At 48.5% G+C, this 15,591-nt stretch overlaps 1 protein-coding gene across 6 annotated transcripts in view; it reads right to left on the bottom strand.

Moving 5' to 3' along the window:
- Positions 1-15,591, bottom strand: part of MSI2 (musashi RNA-binding protein 2) — a 357,761-nt gene that overhangs the window by 218,024 nt on the left and 124,146 nt on the right. For all 6 annotated transcript variants that reach the window (XM_004684404.2, XM_012726498.1, XM_012726499.1 and 3 more), the window contains one exon: positions 13,703-13,795. In XM_004684404.2, coding sequence (XP_004684461.1) covers positions 13,703-13,795 — 93 coding nt within the window. The remainder of the gene's footprint in view (positions 1-13,702; positions 13,796-15,591) is intronic.

Below are 15,591 nucleotides of genomic sequence, written 5' to 3'. Positions count from 1 at the left end.
CTTTCCTGCCCCTCCCACTGGTCCTGTGGTCCCGACTGGTCTCTACTCTTTGAAGTTCCTGAATACTGCCCAACCCTCCAGGAACTCCCCTAACTAATCTGAAGGTTTCCCTGGCAGAGGCCCAAGAGTCAGATCAGTTACACTGAAGAGGGAGCGGAATCAACATAAAGCACCCCCAAAAGGCACTAAAATCTGAGAGGCTCTTTGAGGAAGTGCATTCAATTAACTACAACCCGACATGCCCTTGTAGAGAAGGGATGTTACAGACAGTACTAGAAAAATCTCAGTCCATGAGAAAGCAGAAATTTCTATCAGAACAGGCGTTGTAAACTAACTTGCAAGTGAATTACAGCGGCTTCTTCCTATGGGAGGGGAAATTATTTCAGGCAGCTTTCCAGTCCCATGTGCTCCTTTCATCTGAGTCATATACAAGAAATATTTATGGCGGGTGGAAGTCTCCCCATAGGTGTGTTTTAAGTGCAAGCCACACTGGAACTCTCCAGTTAGCTCTCTTAAACTGCCTTAAAAGAACATATTTAATGCACTGTCTCATTTGCTTTAAACTGATTTCCCACTACAAACAAACCCCCTGTAAGTATCTGCTCTCCTGCACCGGCAGCCTCTCTGCCAGGCATGCACCAAGTACTGGGGACGCCACCATTAAGATGGTGGTTTTCAATAGAAACTTGGCATTTATCATAGTGAGAGCATTATCTTCTCAACAGAAGCTGACAATTTGTCCTATTCCTCCCTTGAGAGAATCCAGTAAGATCACATTTGCTGCCTCTGCATGCTGTTTCTCCTACTACAACATTTCTTTGCCTGGAAAGAAAATATTGTGACTCCTTGCCATATTCACTTCATTAGCATAAGAGGCAAAGAAGCCAAACCCTCTCCTCCGCCTCCCCCCACAGAAGCTCCAGCTGGGTTAAATCTAGCAGGATCTTAGCTGCAGGACTTTGGGGGCTGGGGATTTGTCTTAGAGTGGATGGTTACAGAGGGATGGGGCAGAGACGGGGAGGGGCTAAGGGGCCAGTCCTTTGAAAACTCAAAACCATCCACATGACACATAGAAGTGCACCCTGTAGATTAAGGTGAGAGTGTGCAGGAGTGGGTGAACCTGCTGAGAGTCAGCAGTCTGGAATGTCAGACACACGGGATGGGTGGGTGTAACAGAGAGAGAGAAAGTGAGAGGCAGACAGAGAGAGGGAGAGAGAGACTACCACTGAGTGGTCAGTAGCAGAGACTTTGCAAACCTGTGTCTTTTAATTCTTACAGTGCCCTTCTAAATGAGTTTATCTGCACTTAAGTGACAAGAAACCAGACTCAGGACAGTGAATCACCAGCCTAAGGCCACAAAGCCAACAGCAAATGTTGCTGTCTAGATTCAAATTCAGGCTACCTGATTCCAAGGTCCAGAAAGCTTCCTCTCCCAACACCCAGACAATTCCCAAGAATCTGAAACAAACGCCAACAGTATCCCTCTGTTCTTTTGAGAGGAGAAAAAAATGCGACCACAAATGCGTTCTCTCTGTCTGCAGCCAGATTTCCCAGCATCAGAAATGTTTGTGCTTAAGCTTAATGTTGCTGGACCTGTTTTCATTCCCCAGCCTGGCTGATCACAAAAGGGCAAGTCTGAGGAGAAGCTGCCCAGCTACAGCCTCGTGGCCCCCACCCTGGGAGGAGCCATGCTCCAGTGGACTGAAGCCAGCCAGTGCCCCCGCCACAGCCCACGCTGGACACCCTGTTCAGCAGGTCATCGCTTTCCTTAGAACAAAGACAGCAATCAGGGGGACGATGCAACAGGAGAAGGCACCTCCCCTAGAATCCCCTCACTCCTCCCACATCCAGAGCAGCAGAGTGTCTCTGACCCACACTGAGACCTGGGAGGGGACCTGCCCTGAGGGGGCCGTGCTGACCACCCCAGCCCGCCCCAGGAGCCCTCAGATCTACTAAGCTTCTACTGCTGAGTGAAAATAACTCCTTTATCCCCAGCTTCAGGGGAATAATGGGTTCCACATAAGGCAATGCTCCAGATAACTGAATATATTCCCTTAAATCCCTGCTTTTAAAAAAGAAAAAATCATTCATTTTAACATTTGAAACTCCTTCTGCGAGGACTGGCACAGCCCTGCCCTCTGACACAGAGGGTCCATTCATTCTGCCACTATTTACTGAGCGCCAACGACGGCCCAGGCGCTGGGCCAGTTCTAGTGCCCCACGGTGAGTAAACAGCCCCAGCCCCACCCTGGTGGAATTTACAGTCTTCAAGGGGCAAAGCGGCTACACTAGTTCATTTTTTTTCTCGATAAGCCAAGATTCCCTTTTTCATATTCCCATGATGGATTCTCTCGGCCCCTGGTTTGTGTTCTAATTTATGAAACAATTTGGGATCACTTTATGGTTATTATTTACTTGCTCTTGGCTGGTGGTCTGGCCTCTCCCTCCCTCCCCACTCATCCAACTTTAAGGCGTAAGCTACAGGTTAAGCGGGGATAGTGTTTGTTTCCTCCACTGATGTGCCCTTGGAGCCTAGCTCAGTGCCTGGCATCCAGAAGACAGTCAAACACCTGGTGAGTGAATCAATGAACAATGAACGACGCCTGAGGCCACGGTGCCTTCTGGAGCTAATGAGGAAGAATGGCTGGCCCCCATAGGCTCCGACCATGCAGCATTTGTTGAGATTGAGGTCTTTGGATTTTTATAGATTTTTCCTCCCTCCTGATTTACACTGAGTTTCTCTCTCTTTATTTTTCAAGATTGATTTATTTATGCATACAGAACTGGGTATAGTACAGGCCAGAGGTGCGGGGCGGTGAGAGGGTTCACCAGAGACAGAGTGGGGAGCAGAACAGGTGGATCTAAAACACACTGCTGAGGGGAGCAGAGGGGAGACAGGAGAGGTCTGCTGTGCCATGTGGGTCAGCTCCCTGGCTGGGGATCAAACTCGTGCTGCAGTGGCTGTGGATAGCTTCTCAGTGCTGCGCTTCAAACCATTGCACCACTAGGGAGGGCCCCTACATTGAGTTCCTTAAAGTCTTTCCCACACCTTAATAGTTACTGTAAATTTAAAAAAAAAAAAAAAACCCGGCTTATTAGAATCATATGTAAAGGAAAAGAAAATGAAAACGAGGTAAAGTCTTCTCAAGAGGCTAGAGCAATTCATAACAGATTAGGGATCAGTATATATATGTTACTACACAATGGCTAAAAGATACTGGGGCAACTTTCAGACGGTTTTGTCTACCCTTTCCCGACAACTATTCAAGCAAGTTTAGACACCCGTGGATAGATGGGACCCGAGAGCTCTCTCTGGCCCATGCCAAATTCCAATTCCACAAGCCGAAAGTATCAGGTTGGCTGGACTGGACCTGTGTGTATTCCGTTAAAGCTAGACCCAGCTGAAAGTTCATCTTTATGCTAAGAGGATCCAGGAAGGGCTTTTCAACTTTGTGTTATCCCCCCCGGGGGTGTGTGTGGGGGGGGAAGACTTGAGCAACAAGTCCTCCTGGAGAACAGACAGAAAGGCGAGAGAGGAGGGAGGAGAGGGAGAACCACCGCTGGACAGGACCAGAGAGGCCACTGCAGGGGCCCAACCGGGCCTCGGGGATGACAGCGGCAGCAGCTAATGTTCCTAACATTAAGTAAGCGCTGACCCTGCTCCGGCTGGTGTAAGAGCAGCCTAGGCAATAGTTAACTTACTCCTTACGGCAAACCTGTGTGCCAAGAACCCTCACTAACCCCCATTCTGTAAATGAAGAACCGAGGTTGAAAAAAGCTCCATCACCCACGTAAAGTTACCGAACCAGTCAATAAATGAGTTGAGTCTGACAGCAGACAGTCTGAGTATGAAGTAAACCAATCCCTTATCACCGGGCAATATGCTAAAGGGAGCGGGCAAGGCAGGCAGAGCCCTCGGCCGCCTGCCTTTCGGAAGCTTCTTTGGAACACAGTTGCAATCCACTCGCTTCCACGTGGCCCAGGGCTGTGTCGTACTACAATGGCAAAGCTGAGTGGTTCTGAGAACCCAGCTGGGCCACCAAGCCAACAACTGTCATTATCTGGCCCTTGGTAGAACAAGTTTGCCAGCCCCTATATTAAACTGGTGGATTTCAAAATTCTATTCAAGTTCTCCTAGTGGTCAAGCACATCAGTGGACCAGCCAGAATGGCCAGGGACAAGGGCTAATGTAGCCAACAGCTCTCCTGAAAAGTCTCCAAGTCTTACAGATTTGTCAAAACACTTATGCAAATGTTGAGTTCTGACCATAGTATTTGTTCCAATATAATATGCTTTAAATAAACCACTGTAAAGGCAGAGTCAGCTTCCTAACAGACGTGCCTCAGTCATCCTGTGACACTCAGGTCACGGCAGCCCCTTCCTCCTGTGTGGGACGGCCCCCGAGGGAGCAGGTCAGTGGGACAAGACGCCCAGGACTTCCCCCTAAGGGGCAGGGGTCAGCATCTGCACCACGGGAAGGGGTCTTTGACCAGTCAGTCTGCCCTCCCATTTCTGCCCCCTATTTCTGCCCTGCCTTCCTCTCCTAACTTTAAGAGAGGAACAACCCTCGGACCTCACAGGACTGTGTTGGGGTGATTATAAGACCAGGGAGGCATGAAAGGTGTGGGGTTAGCAGGAATCTTAGCATCTGAACACAGATGCCAACTGGCCTGGAATGGAGTTCGGTGATCATTAAATCATCCTTTTTTTGTTACCAAAACACATTTATCAATAAAGGAAATGGGCTGGTCTTTTTCAAAGGTAAATATCTGAAATATTTCTCCCTATCAAACAACAGGCAGGCTGCCTTACAGACCCCGCCAACAGGGCCTGGGATGTAGTTATCCACCAGGCCGCTGACCCCAGGCAAGCTAAGAGTAAAATCAGGAGACTGCTTTGCTCATGCTACACTGGCAGCTGAATTCCCTTCTGTGAAAAGCACCCTGTTAGTTTTTTTTTTTTTAATACTAACATTCTATATACAATAAGCAAGTCTGAAAATATTTACCTCTGCCACCAATTATAAAAGGCTGTTAACGACCTCAACAACCAAAAATCTCTAATGTACAACTAATCTGATTCGCAAATTACATCTTCTGCTACAGACCACCTAAAAACTACTTCCTGTAAACAAACCGCTCTGCTGGGCCTTTTAATCTAATTAAATCCTTATTTTGTTCTTTAAATGACAAGAAGCTCACTTTTCACTATGCAGGCAGAATTTTTTATTTCCAAGAGCCAAAAATAAATAATCCCCAAGTAGGAACCCAAATAGGAGCCCAAGGGGTCCAACATCCAGGGGTGATGAGTCACCCTGGTGCTGGGGACTACAAGACGGTCGGTCTGTCTGTCCTGCCTTCACAAACCACTTACTCATTCAGCACTCACCCATTTGCGGGTACGCAGTCCCGTGTGACTCCTGCCCCCAGTGTAAAGCAGGGAGGTAGGTTGTAAGCAGATATGAAGTTAAGTGTTCTGCAGCACACAGGAAGGAATGTTTAGGAGGTAGTCAAGGAAGGTTTCATTCCTTTGAGAGTTTGAGGCCAAATGTCTCAGCATTTCCCACCTTTGGTTTACTTAGGGTGACCAACCCATTGTGGCTTGTTTGTGTGTCCAAGATCTGGGACACCCCACTCCCAGCAAACCAGGACGGTAGCTCACCTCCCCTTTATCCAGGATGTTCAATTCTCCACACAGTCAGGGATCCCTCAGTAATGTTTACTGCTCTGCTTGCCTGCTGCGTGCTGTCCCCCACCCTCCCACCCTACCCCACCCTCCCCCACTGCACCGGGTACTTGCAAGAGGAAATCATCAACCTTCCCCAGTTAACAAACCCTCCACTCAGTCAGAGTCTCCTATTCTGGAAACGTCCCGGTGACACAAAAGTCCCACACAGGAAAAAGGACCTCCACCCAGGCTGAGGAAGGTCTGTGGACTTGAGGCAAATCAAATCCCACTTTGCCAGTAACTCAACTCTAGGCAGACAACATGAAGCGCAGCAAAACGGAAACAGCATATACAAATCCAATCTATCAAATCTCCTATTTATTTTATGCAAAGTTTTCCTGGTGCTTATTAATGCCAGCTTTCCCTCTACCATTTAATCTCTGCTTCCATTTCATTCTTGGAGGCCTGTGATTATTCTAATTCAGCATGTGGATGACTTCATTTCCGCTCAAGTACACCCAGGTCAACTTGGATAGAAAAGAAAAAGGAGGAGAAGAAAAATAATCAGCTAAAAGCTATTAAATATCAGCCGTGTGCCTCGTGATTGGTTTTAAAGGCAGTGGTGAGGTTAGCAACAGTCAGAAATGCAGCCCTCTGCCTCTTCCTGCATATTAACATTTTTCAGGGGCTCTCACTCTTATGGTTTCGAATGTAAATAGAGTGCCGATTGGCAGCCTACTTTTAGCTAATTCACAAATACCAAGTCTGAACATACAGAGCTGTAAAAATTTAGAGAGTGATAACTTGACAAATCCGGCCATTCTACAGAGAGACTTATTCTCAGAAGACAAAAGGGTGGGGGGGGAGGGGGCCAAAGAAAAAGAAAAGCATACATGACCCATGTAATGGGGTGTCCTATTGAAGGGGTGGGGGTGGGAAGGAATCTCCATATCAATGTTCACTCCATGGAACAATGGAATTCGATTTCTATGCCAAGTCTAAATGAACTGTGCTTTCTCTTCCACAAGAAGCACTCCTTGCACCCACTGGCACAAGCTTGAACCGTGATTCCTCAGACACTTTCAGTTCCCACTGAAGTACATCCAGGGGGAGAAAAGCTTTCTTTCTCATGCTAACAACTCCATTGTAAGTGACGTCCTCAGGCTGCCAGGAGGGCTCTGGGAAGGTAAGCTGGTGGAAGCCAGCCTTTAATACCCTTCTCCTTCCTCTTCCCCAGATCCATTAACTCCTTCCAGCCTGCGGGTTTACTGCCCTGGCCCTGGTCTTCCTCTTTTCGGCCCTCAGGAGAATTAGCTAAACTATGCTGGGAAGCACATTTCAAACAGTCAAGCTAGAAAGTTCAGACCTCGTTCCTCTACCTACTATGCAAATGAACACAGCATCTGATTAGCATAATTTCAAAATTTTCCCAGCTTGCTACCCAGAAGGCATCCTGTTTTTCTATTTGTGTATTTTAAAACACTGTTAACAGAGCAATAATAATGTCTGATGCATTTGCCTAACAACAGCTGGCTATATTTTATACACTAAAAGGGAAATGGGAAGTTTTCCTAGAAACCCACCATCTATTTAGGAGAAGTGAGGTTGGGGTGCTCATCAGTTTCTAACTTGATTCCCTTCTCTGGCTGCTGGAGGAAAAAAAAAAAAAAACCACCAGGAAAACACAAAGGTGATCAGCAGAAGGTCTTACCCACACAGCCCAATGATCAGGTTACTTGTGGGCACTGCTTGTTTGTTTGTTTGCTGCCAGGCAGGCAGGTGAGGCAGCAGAGGCAGGCAGGTGAGGCAGCATGCTCCCTCCCACAACTGCAGCTCTGCAGGGAGCAGCTCTGCCAGAGGTCAGAGGGCAGTAAAGCCTCCTCCCAGCCCCCCACCATATGACACACTTCCGAAGGGAGAGACTGACATAAACCAGACAGAGAATTAATAAAACATGAGGACAGTGTTGGCCTTGTTCTGGGCTATTACAGGAAGAAAATTTAAACACAAAAGTAGCCTTCAGGAGGGCCAGCCAGGAAGGGGAGAGCACATGGGGTCCCTTCCTGGTCCGCTCTGTCAGAGGCCCACAGAGACGCTCCATAGCAAACATGAGCAGACAACAGGGCCGGCCGGGGCAGGGCAACCAAGCTCCACTCAGCCCACCTGTACAAACCACTTCAGAAGACAAACAGCTCATGGGAGCTTTGCTGCCCACAAAGGACAGACAGCACTTTTGTTTCCCAGGCCTGGTCTGAGAGAGCCGCACACCACACAGAGCGCCATTTATCTACAACACACATTTGGAAGCGATAAAATTTTACCTTAGGATCACAGTCCACTCTCAGGAATATGATAACTTGCTGATTTATTTTCTCACAAATCTCTTGCCTTTCAAATTTCAGCAGCTCCACAATCTGTTGATTGTGGATCTTACTCTCCTCACACAAACGCTATCAGAAGGGTTATCTGAGCAGCAGTTTGGATGCCACCTTGGTAGCTACCTACACATGAAACCCAGAGCTAGAAAACATCAGGTGTCAAACGCTTCTTCAGAGACCGCTGTCGGGCACTCCCCCTCAGGGGAATAAACAAGAGGATCTCATGTTAAAAAGTCAATTCATTCTTGTTTCCAGGAAAAAAAATTTTTTTCCCAGAAAGCTTCCAAGCACCATCCTCTGTAGCTTGAGTTAACTTTTACCAGCCCACACACAAGCCTAGCCCAACAAAAAGACTCAGACCCTTTTTACCTAGTTTCCACGGTGCTCTCCTTTGATGAGACCAAAAGAGTTATAACTTTCCAAACCGTTTTCTTTAAGATCTTTTCTTCCCATCCACCACAATGAGAGTCTGGTGCTGGAAGGGGTTAAACCCTCATGTCAAACCACAAACTCGGGCACTGGCCCAGAAGGGACATGGGAACCAGGGCAGCGGAGTGATAAAGGCGGGATTGTAGCAGCCCACTGAATTGGAAATGACTTGTAGGCCTAATGAAACAGAACTTTGGCAGTAAAACAGAATGAAAGGAATGAGACAATAAAAGGCTGGAACAAAGGGTGCAGAGTCGTTTCAGCTTAGCAAAATAAGCTCACTTTGTTGTTGGGGAAAGCCAAAGCCGATTAGGATAAACCAATGACTAAGCGTAAGTCTTCCAAACTAATTACACAGTTCACCATGTGAAGTATAATTGGAAGCCTCCAGATGCGGGCTGCTTTGCTTTCACAGGAGTTATATAAAGTGAGAATTACCTAGCGAGCTCAGCACTGAGCAGCCCTATCATCGAGGTGAACAGCTGAAAAGGTGCAGAACTGCTCCATCCGGGACGAAGCCGAGAATTCATTCCATTTAAAGGCCTCTTTTTGATCTCCAAAATCCTATAAGTGAGAATTTAAGAAACCAGTATTCGAAGGAGGGGCCTAAAGGGGAGAAGGAGGAAACCCACGCACATGGAGTTTCTTTGATCCGGTGCTTTTTAATTACCAAGCTGGGCTATTTCAGATGACTATGCAGGGCGAACAGCGGAGGAGAGGTCGATTTATTGTTTGGGTCCTCGCGTGCATATCGAGAGCATCATTTATGTGCCATTTTGGGGGTTGGTCTATATACATCATTCCTGAAGGTATGAAATCTTAAGCACAGATAACGTCCACTAAGAACCCGAAAGCAGTAAAATAAATTACTGTGCATCAACGTTCTTGACAAATGAACAAGTCCTGCTCCCTCCGAGAAAGGAGTTGCCTAGTGGTAAATTAGAAGATGATGTTTTATAAATAGTGAAAAGAGGAGAGGGGATGACCATGCTCCACCCAGATTTGCAATCTCTGGCAACTCAGCAGCAGTTCTGTCATCTACATAACAATGGCCACCGATCTCACCTGTCATCCCCAAGAATCAAATTTTTAGGCATTGAAAAGTTTAGCCTTAAGGCACACATCCTTATAGTTCAGAAACACCACCACACAATCAAAGAATCTTCACAGTAAAAGCTGAACTCCAAAACTTCTGAGTCTTCATGAACACAGAACATGTAATAGGGAGCTGGAAATACTCTACAGATTTTCTGAATCTTACTCATAGGATGAAGATTCCAATGTATAAATAGCAGCTTTTGCCAAAGAGAGGATCACCTCACTGTTCCTACATGAAGAAATCCAGAAATTAATTCCACCCTGGGTACAACTGTTTGCTTAGTACAGAGTAAGCTCATTTCTATTGGTTATAATTGACAGACAGGCATCTGTCTGTCTACCTACCCACCTCTTCATGTTTACGTAAACATGTCCTGAATTACTGAACACTCAAGTTTTGATGTAAGAATAATCCAGTCCAGGGATCGGCCAACCAAATGTGGCCCACCACTGGGTTTGTAAATAAAGTTTTGCTGGAACATAGTCATACCTGACGATTTACGTATTGGCTGTAGCTGCTCTTCCATATCAGCAGAAGCAAATAGTTCTGAGAGAGACTAGATTGCCTGCAGGGTCAAAAATACTTCTGATCTACCCCTTTACAGTTGTCCAACTCCTCACCTGAGATGAGAAACTGAGGCCAAGAAGAAATGGCCTTGTTTAGGTGTTATAGAGGGGTTACTGCACAGCTTGGCCCAGCATGTGAGCTTGGAATACCTGTTCCTTTCCTTCCTAGAATAAGCAGACTGGCTGCCCAGGCAGTGAGGCCAGCCATCCCAGCTCGCAGAGTCCTTATGCCAATGGCGACACTGCATGAGCTCATCTTAAATAGAAACAAGTGACATCCTAACCTGAGGAGAGAGCTAAATCTTCTGGGAGGAGGGTGGAAGAAGAGCACAAAAGGGTTTACAAGCCTCCAATTTGAGTTATTTAAAGCTCTCGGTGTATGATTCTGCACCCACTCCACTTACAGTAATGACATATTTAAACTCCCTTAGCTCAGCCCATGATAGCAGTCTTACCCATCTTGATTGCCACCTGAAATAAACAGTTAAAGCATCTGCCACCTCAGGCAACATGGGAAGAGAGTGTGGCGAAAGACATGACAGTAAGGGAAGCCTAAAAAGTGAGCGGTATACCCTGAATGAGGCAGTGGAAGGATGGAGAGCTCTCGGCTCAGAGGAAGTGGAAGTTGGATATGTATTCTAATAGTTGTATTTCTTTACCTGGATGATCTTTGCTGACCCTTACTGTTCATCTTTGTCAAATGCCGAACAGGCTGGGTGACATCTTTACCCTCTGTAGAGATGAAACAAGGGGACCTCCACCCGGGTTCTTAGAACTGTCCTTGGACACACAGGAGGGGCAGCCACCTTTCCTTTTCTCTGTATGCTTCTCACCCTAAGTCCACTCCGTGGGTTGATCAACAATCGGAACAGAGCCCAGAGTTCAAGCTGTGTTATCAGAAGAGTTTGAAGAGGATGTCTACATCAGCTCTACTTTTTAGAGGCCTGAGACTATATATGAGTCAGAGATTGGGTCCCACTGAGACTCCACTTAACAACCTAAAGGATCCCCAGGCATTCTCCAGGCAATAATGCCTATCAGTGAGTCAACTGCCTGGCCTGATCTTCAACATCTAATAAGCACTCTTTAAATGCTAAAACTACACCCTGCTGATTTGAAAACAGCCCCCAAATGATTTAACACAGGAACGTGTGTAGTTGTGCGCATGTACTGAACACGAGTGTGCGCGCATGCACATGTTCTGTTTCCTCCAATGAGAATGTGAGCGACCAAGGGCAGAGTCCGTTTGTCGATTTATCTGTGACCTCCTTTCACAGTTACTGGAGTTACTTACTGCCTCTCAGACCCAGCAGCAGTGTCCCCTCCTTTGATCACTCTGGAGTCAAGTGAATTATACCAGAATCCTGAGAGGGGGTGGGCCCTGCCCAAGGGGCACCAACACAGTGCAAGCCAGCCATCAAAGGAGGAGACGGGCACACAGGCGTACGTAGGAAGCCAGCAAGGAAACGCAAGCACAGCGCGTGTGATGGCTTTGAGACATTCCAAAGCCTCCTTGGTCCTTTTAATAAAACATCTGGTAGGTTTCCCCAGCCTGCCGGAATCCACACACGGCCCTGTAAAGTTAACCGAGCGGCCTCAGGCCCACGAGCGCCACGGCAGGAACGACGAGTCTCTGACTGCCTCGCAGACAAGACAGCAACTGCTCCCAGGCAGCCTGCTGCCGTGGGCGCGACAAGGGCCCGCAGAGCCTCCCACGGCTGGCACCCTGGCTCACAACTGTGAGCGTTAATGAAAAAATGACAGCAAGTCAAAGAGAAAGGAAAGAGCGAGGAAGCAAACCGAGAGTTGGGCATGTGCAGAGATGTGGCAAGTATAAGCCTGTCTGGAATATTCGCACAGCCCATCCGGGCAGCAGCAACTTCCCTGACACTTGCAAATAGGCCCCTGAGATTCCAAGGCAGGTTATGGCTCGAAAAAGAAATCCCACCTCATGTTTGCAAACACTACCCCTGGTCTTGTTTTAAAGGCAGGCCGGTAGCAAAGGGCTTGCACTCCAGGACCTTCCATTACACGAGCCGGACTTGTCTCACAATCATTTCCAACCTCTCTCCATAGGCAGGAGGGGCTGGGTGATGGACAAATTCCCCTTCATGCTTTAAATCAGCCTGGACTGTAATGTCCACGATCAGCAACACACTTAGCTGTTCTTTAGAACTGGCCAGAATGAATCAGCTCCCAATTGGCCATGCCAGACAGTGCTGTGGGGAAGGCATTTTTCATAACCAACCTGGAAGGGCAGTTAAGTGCTATTCTGAATGCAGGGTTGGGCTGAAGGATGCTGGTTTCTCTTTGTTGCCTGGTCTCCCATTCATGCAGAAATTGATTAATACCAGAGACAGGGAACTCTCCATTCTGAGCTAAATAGAGGTCACGGCACTCATCCCAGACAGTAGCTCACATCTGGACACATCTGGGGGTGAGGTCACAGCTGCTCATCATCTTGGGCAAACAAATAAGAGCACAGAATGTCCACGCGGGCCAGAAGGCACCAGTGCCTTTGTGCTAGGCAGGGTCAGTGTAACGCCCAGCATCGCAAGGGGAATTGAAATCCGAGCTCAAATAAGCAGGTGCAGCATCCACTCAGGGTGCCTTGGCAGCAGCCCTGAGAGACACGCACATAAGGGCGCTGGCATGTGTGCGCACACACAGGTCTGTACGAAGGAGGCTGTTCACCCTCGGGACAACGCCCACAGCTGCCCAAGGACGCAGGAAGCTGAGCAGCAGCCCAGGCACTCACCTACCAGCGTCCTGGCACTGAAAGTCAGGAGAGGGGTCCCACACAAACCCAACAAGGGCTGGTCCCCCAGAGCCACCCATCTGGAGACCTGGGGCAACACAGTGCCTGAGGACTGGGCCACCTCTCTCCACCTCTCCCCAAGGCTCCGCCATCAACTAGGAAGAGGCTAGTTCAGCACATCACACTCAGGGTTCCACAGCTTGTCTGACTAGCACCTGTCTGTCTGTCTGTCTGTCTGTCTGACTCCCTCTGTCACACATACACACACTCTCATTCCATTTCTGGGCTGATCTGGCGCCCTCAGCCTGTTCAAGTAGCAGAGCCCAGAGGGTAACTGCCACTGTGTCACAGACATTCTGACAGGTGCAAGTGCAGCATCTCTACTGAGTTTCCCTGGGCATGACAGGGGAGGGCTCAGTCAAAAAGGGCCCCAGGGAGACTCCTCTCAGTGCAGCTGAATGAAGCCGGGCGCTGACTCACAGCTCCCTAGCAGCGCTGTGGGGCTCCTGCCCCATGACTCAGAGCCACCGGCAGCTCCCAGCCCGGGCTGCACGTGGCCGGCAAAGCAAGCACAACTGCACTCAGAGGCGCCGCTGTCTGCCCCTGCAGGCACGGGGTCACCGAGCCGACCACAACTGGGCTCTTCCGTCTCTGCTCCTGCCGAAATTCGCTTAGATCGTGACAGCACGTTCGCGAACATGGTTCTTGAGGACACAAGCTGTAGGAAAAGCAGGGCTACGGCAGCCACTTCCAGGGCCTGGACAGGTGGTGCTGCGTGTGCTGTCCAGCCCGACACACCACTTACCTTGCCAAACTGCTCGAAATATTGCTTTACATCTTCCACCACTGTGTTCGCAGATAATCCGCCTACAAATATTTTCTTTGTTCTTGTGACCATCTGTGAGAAATGATAAGAGGAGGACACAGGTTAACAGGGTTATCTGAAACAATGCTTGCTCGCTAAGATACTACAACAAGCCAGACTCTACACTTCTCTAGGAAGGCAATTCACATTTATTCAAGCTGCGTAGAGAGGGCGCTTTAGACAGCTCAGGGAGCTGAAGACAGTCGTTCTGGACACCCTAAAGCGTCAGGGTGCAACCTAAAAGCTCCAGTTTCACACAGAGTGGACTTCAGAACTTCCCTGGCCATCACACACAGCTTCATTCTGATGTTCTCATGCAAGAAGCAAAGCCACAGGGCAACGCTGTATTAAACCTAAGCGGTGTGAATGGAACAGAACTGTGCGCATAAAAACCTGCTGCCCAGAAAGTATCCATAAATTCACCCCCGCAATTCAGAATGAGGCACAGACTGTCCCTACTAAGCTGTGGGCGCTGGAGTCTGCCAGCAGGACGGATGCTGGCCACACAAGCAGGCCTCCCCACACTCTTTCTGCTCGTGATTTCTCATGATTCACCTAATACACAGTTAAGCCCATCAAACCTGTGTCTGCCAGGTCCTTCTCCTCGAAATGTCTCTCTACCGCCAAATTCATGGCAGGATGTAACCAGTCTCCAAGAGCCACCTACTTCCACACCATGAAAATAATCTACATAGTTACCCCCTCCAAAAGCTACTTCTCCCCTTTTCTAAAACCCCCAGTGTGTTACCCTTCTGCTTCTCAGGGCACTTGCAACTAGGCATCTAGTGCTGACGTCACCCATAACCCCTAGAGAGCCCCTAGTCCTCCTGGTACCTCCCACAATGCTAATGATAATAAAACACCACCACCCCGACCATGTTATTTATGGCTATGACAATTCAATGTAGGATATTTAAGTAATGGAGCCATGACTGCCTCGGTCACTCACCCTGAGTCATAATCGGAGGCTCCTGACATACTTGCTGAAAGAATGACCCTATCAGCCACCGCCTACAGGCAAAGCAGAGGCAGAGTGATGCCCCAGGGCACTGTGGTTACAGGCAGCCTGCGCTGAGGAGTGTAAAACCCAGCACAAACCCAGCTTCTGTTGAAATGTGGGCGTGACGCTAGACAGGACTCCCTCCTAGGGTCTGGGCTCTTCACTTGAAGTCCTTGGACCAGCCTCCAGGCACCACTTAACCCTGAACTTGCTTGAACCTGCACACAAGATGGACAGGACCAAAGGAAATGCCCAGGCTTCAGGAAGTTCCGGCTTCATGTCGGCACAGCCCTCAGCTTGAGCCCAAACCGGAATATCCTAGTAGTGGACTTTCTGCCCTGCTTGAAGAGGGCATCATGCCACAGATGCTACACAGTTCCTTTAGGCTGTGAGAGACCGGCAGTGACTTACACGTGGGTTTAAAGCTATGACTTCCCACGGGCCTCCCTAGTGGTTCAGGGATTACTATGAAGCGAGTTGTAGCCACCGCAGCACGTGTTCGATCCCCAGCCTGTGAGATGACCCACACAGCACAGCAGACCTCTCCTGTCTTGCCTGCTGCTCCTCTTAGCAGTGTTTCAGTAGGTCAGTGTCTCAGTGTTCTGCTCCCCACTCTGTCTCTGGTGAATCCTCTCACCTCTCACAATTCTGGCCTGTACCCCAGCTCTTGCATGCACAAATAAATAAATCTTTTTTTTTTTTTAAGATTTATTTATTTGTGCATACAGAACTAGGGTACAGGCCAGAGGCTCAGGGGCAGCGAGAGGCTTCACCAGAGAGAGTGGGGAGCAGAACAGGCTGAGTGACGAAGTACACTGCTGAGGGGAGC

The sequence above is a fragment of the Condylura cristata genome, unplaced genomic scaffold (assembly GCF_000260355.1).
Source record: "Condylura cristata isolate star-nosed mole 26May11 unplaced genomic scaffold, ConCri1.0 scaffold00017, whole genome shotgun sequence".
In the NCBI taxonomy this organism is placed as follows: domain Eukaryota; kingdom Metazoa; phylum Chordata; class Mammalia; order Eulipotyphla; family Talpidae; genus Condylura; species Condylura cristata.
The sequence above is the reverse complement of the archived record's forward strand: the minus strand, read 5'-3'. Positions and strand labels throughout refer to the sequence as shown.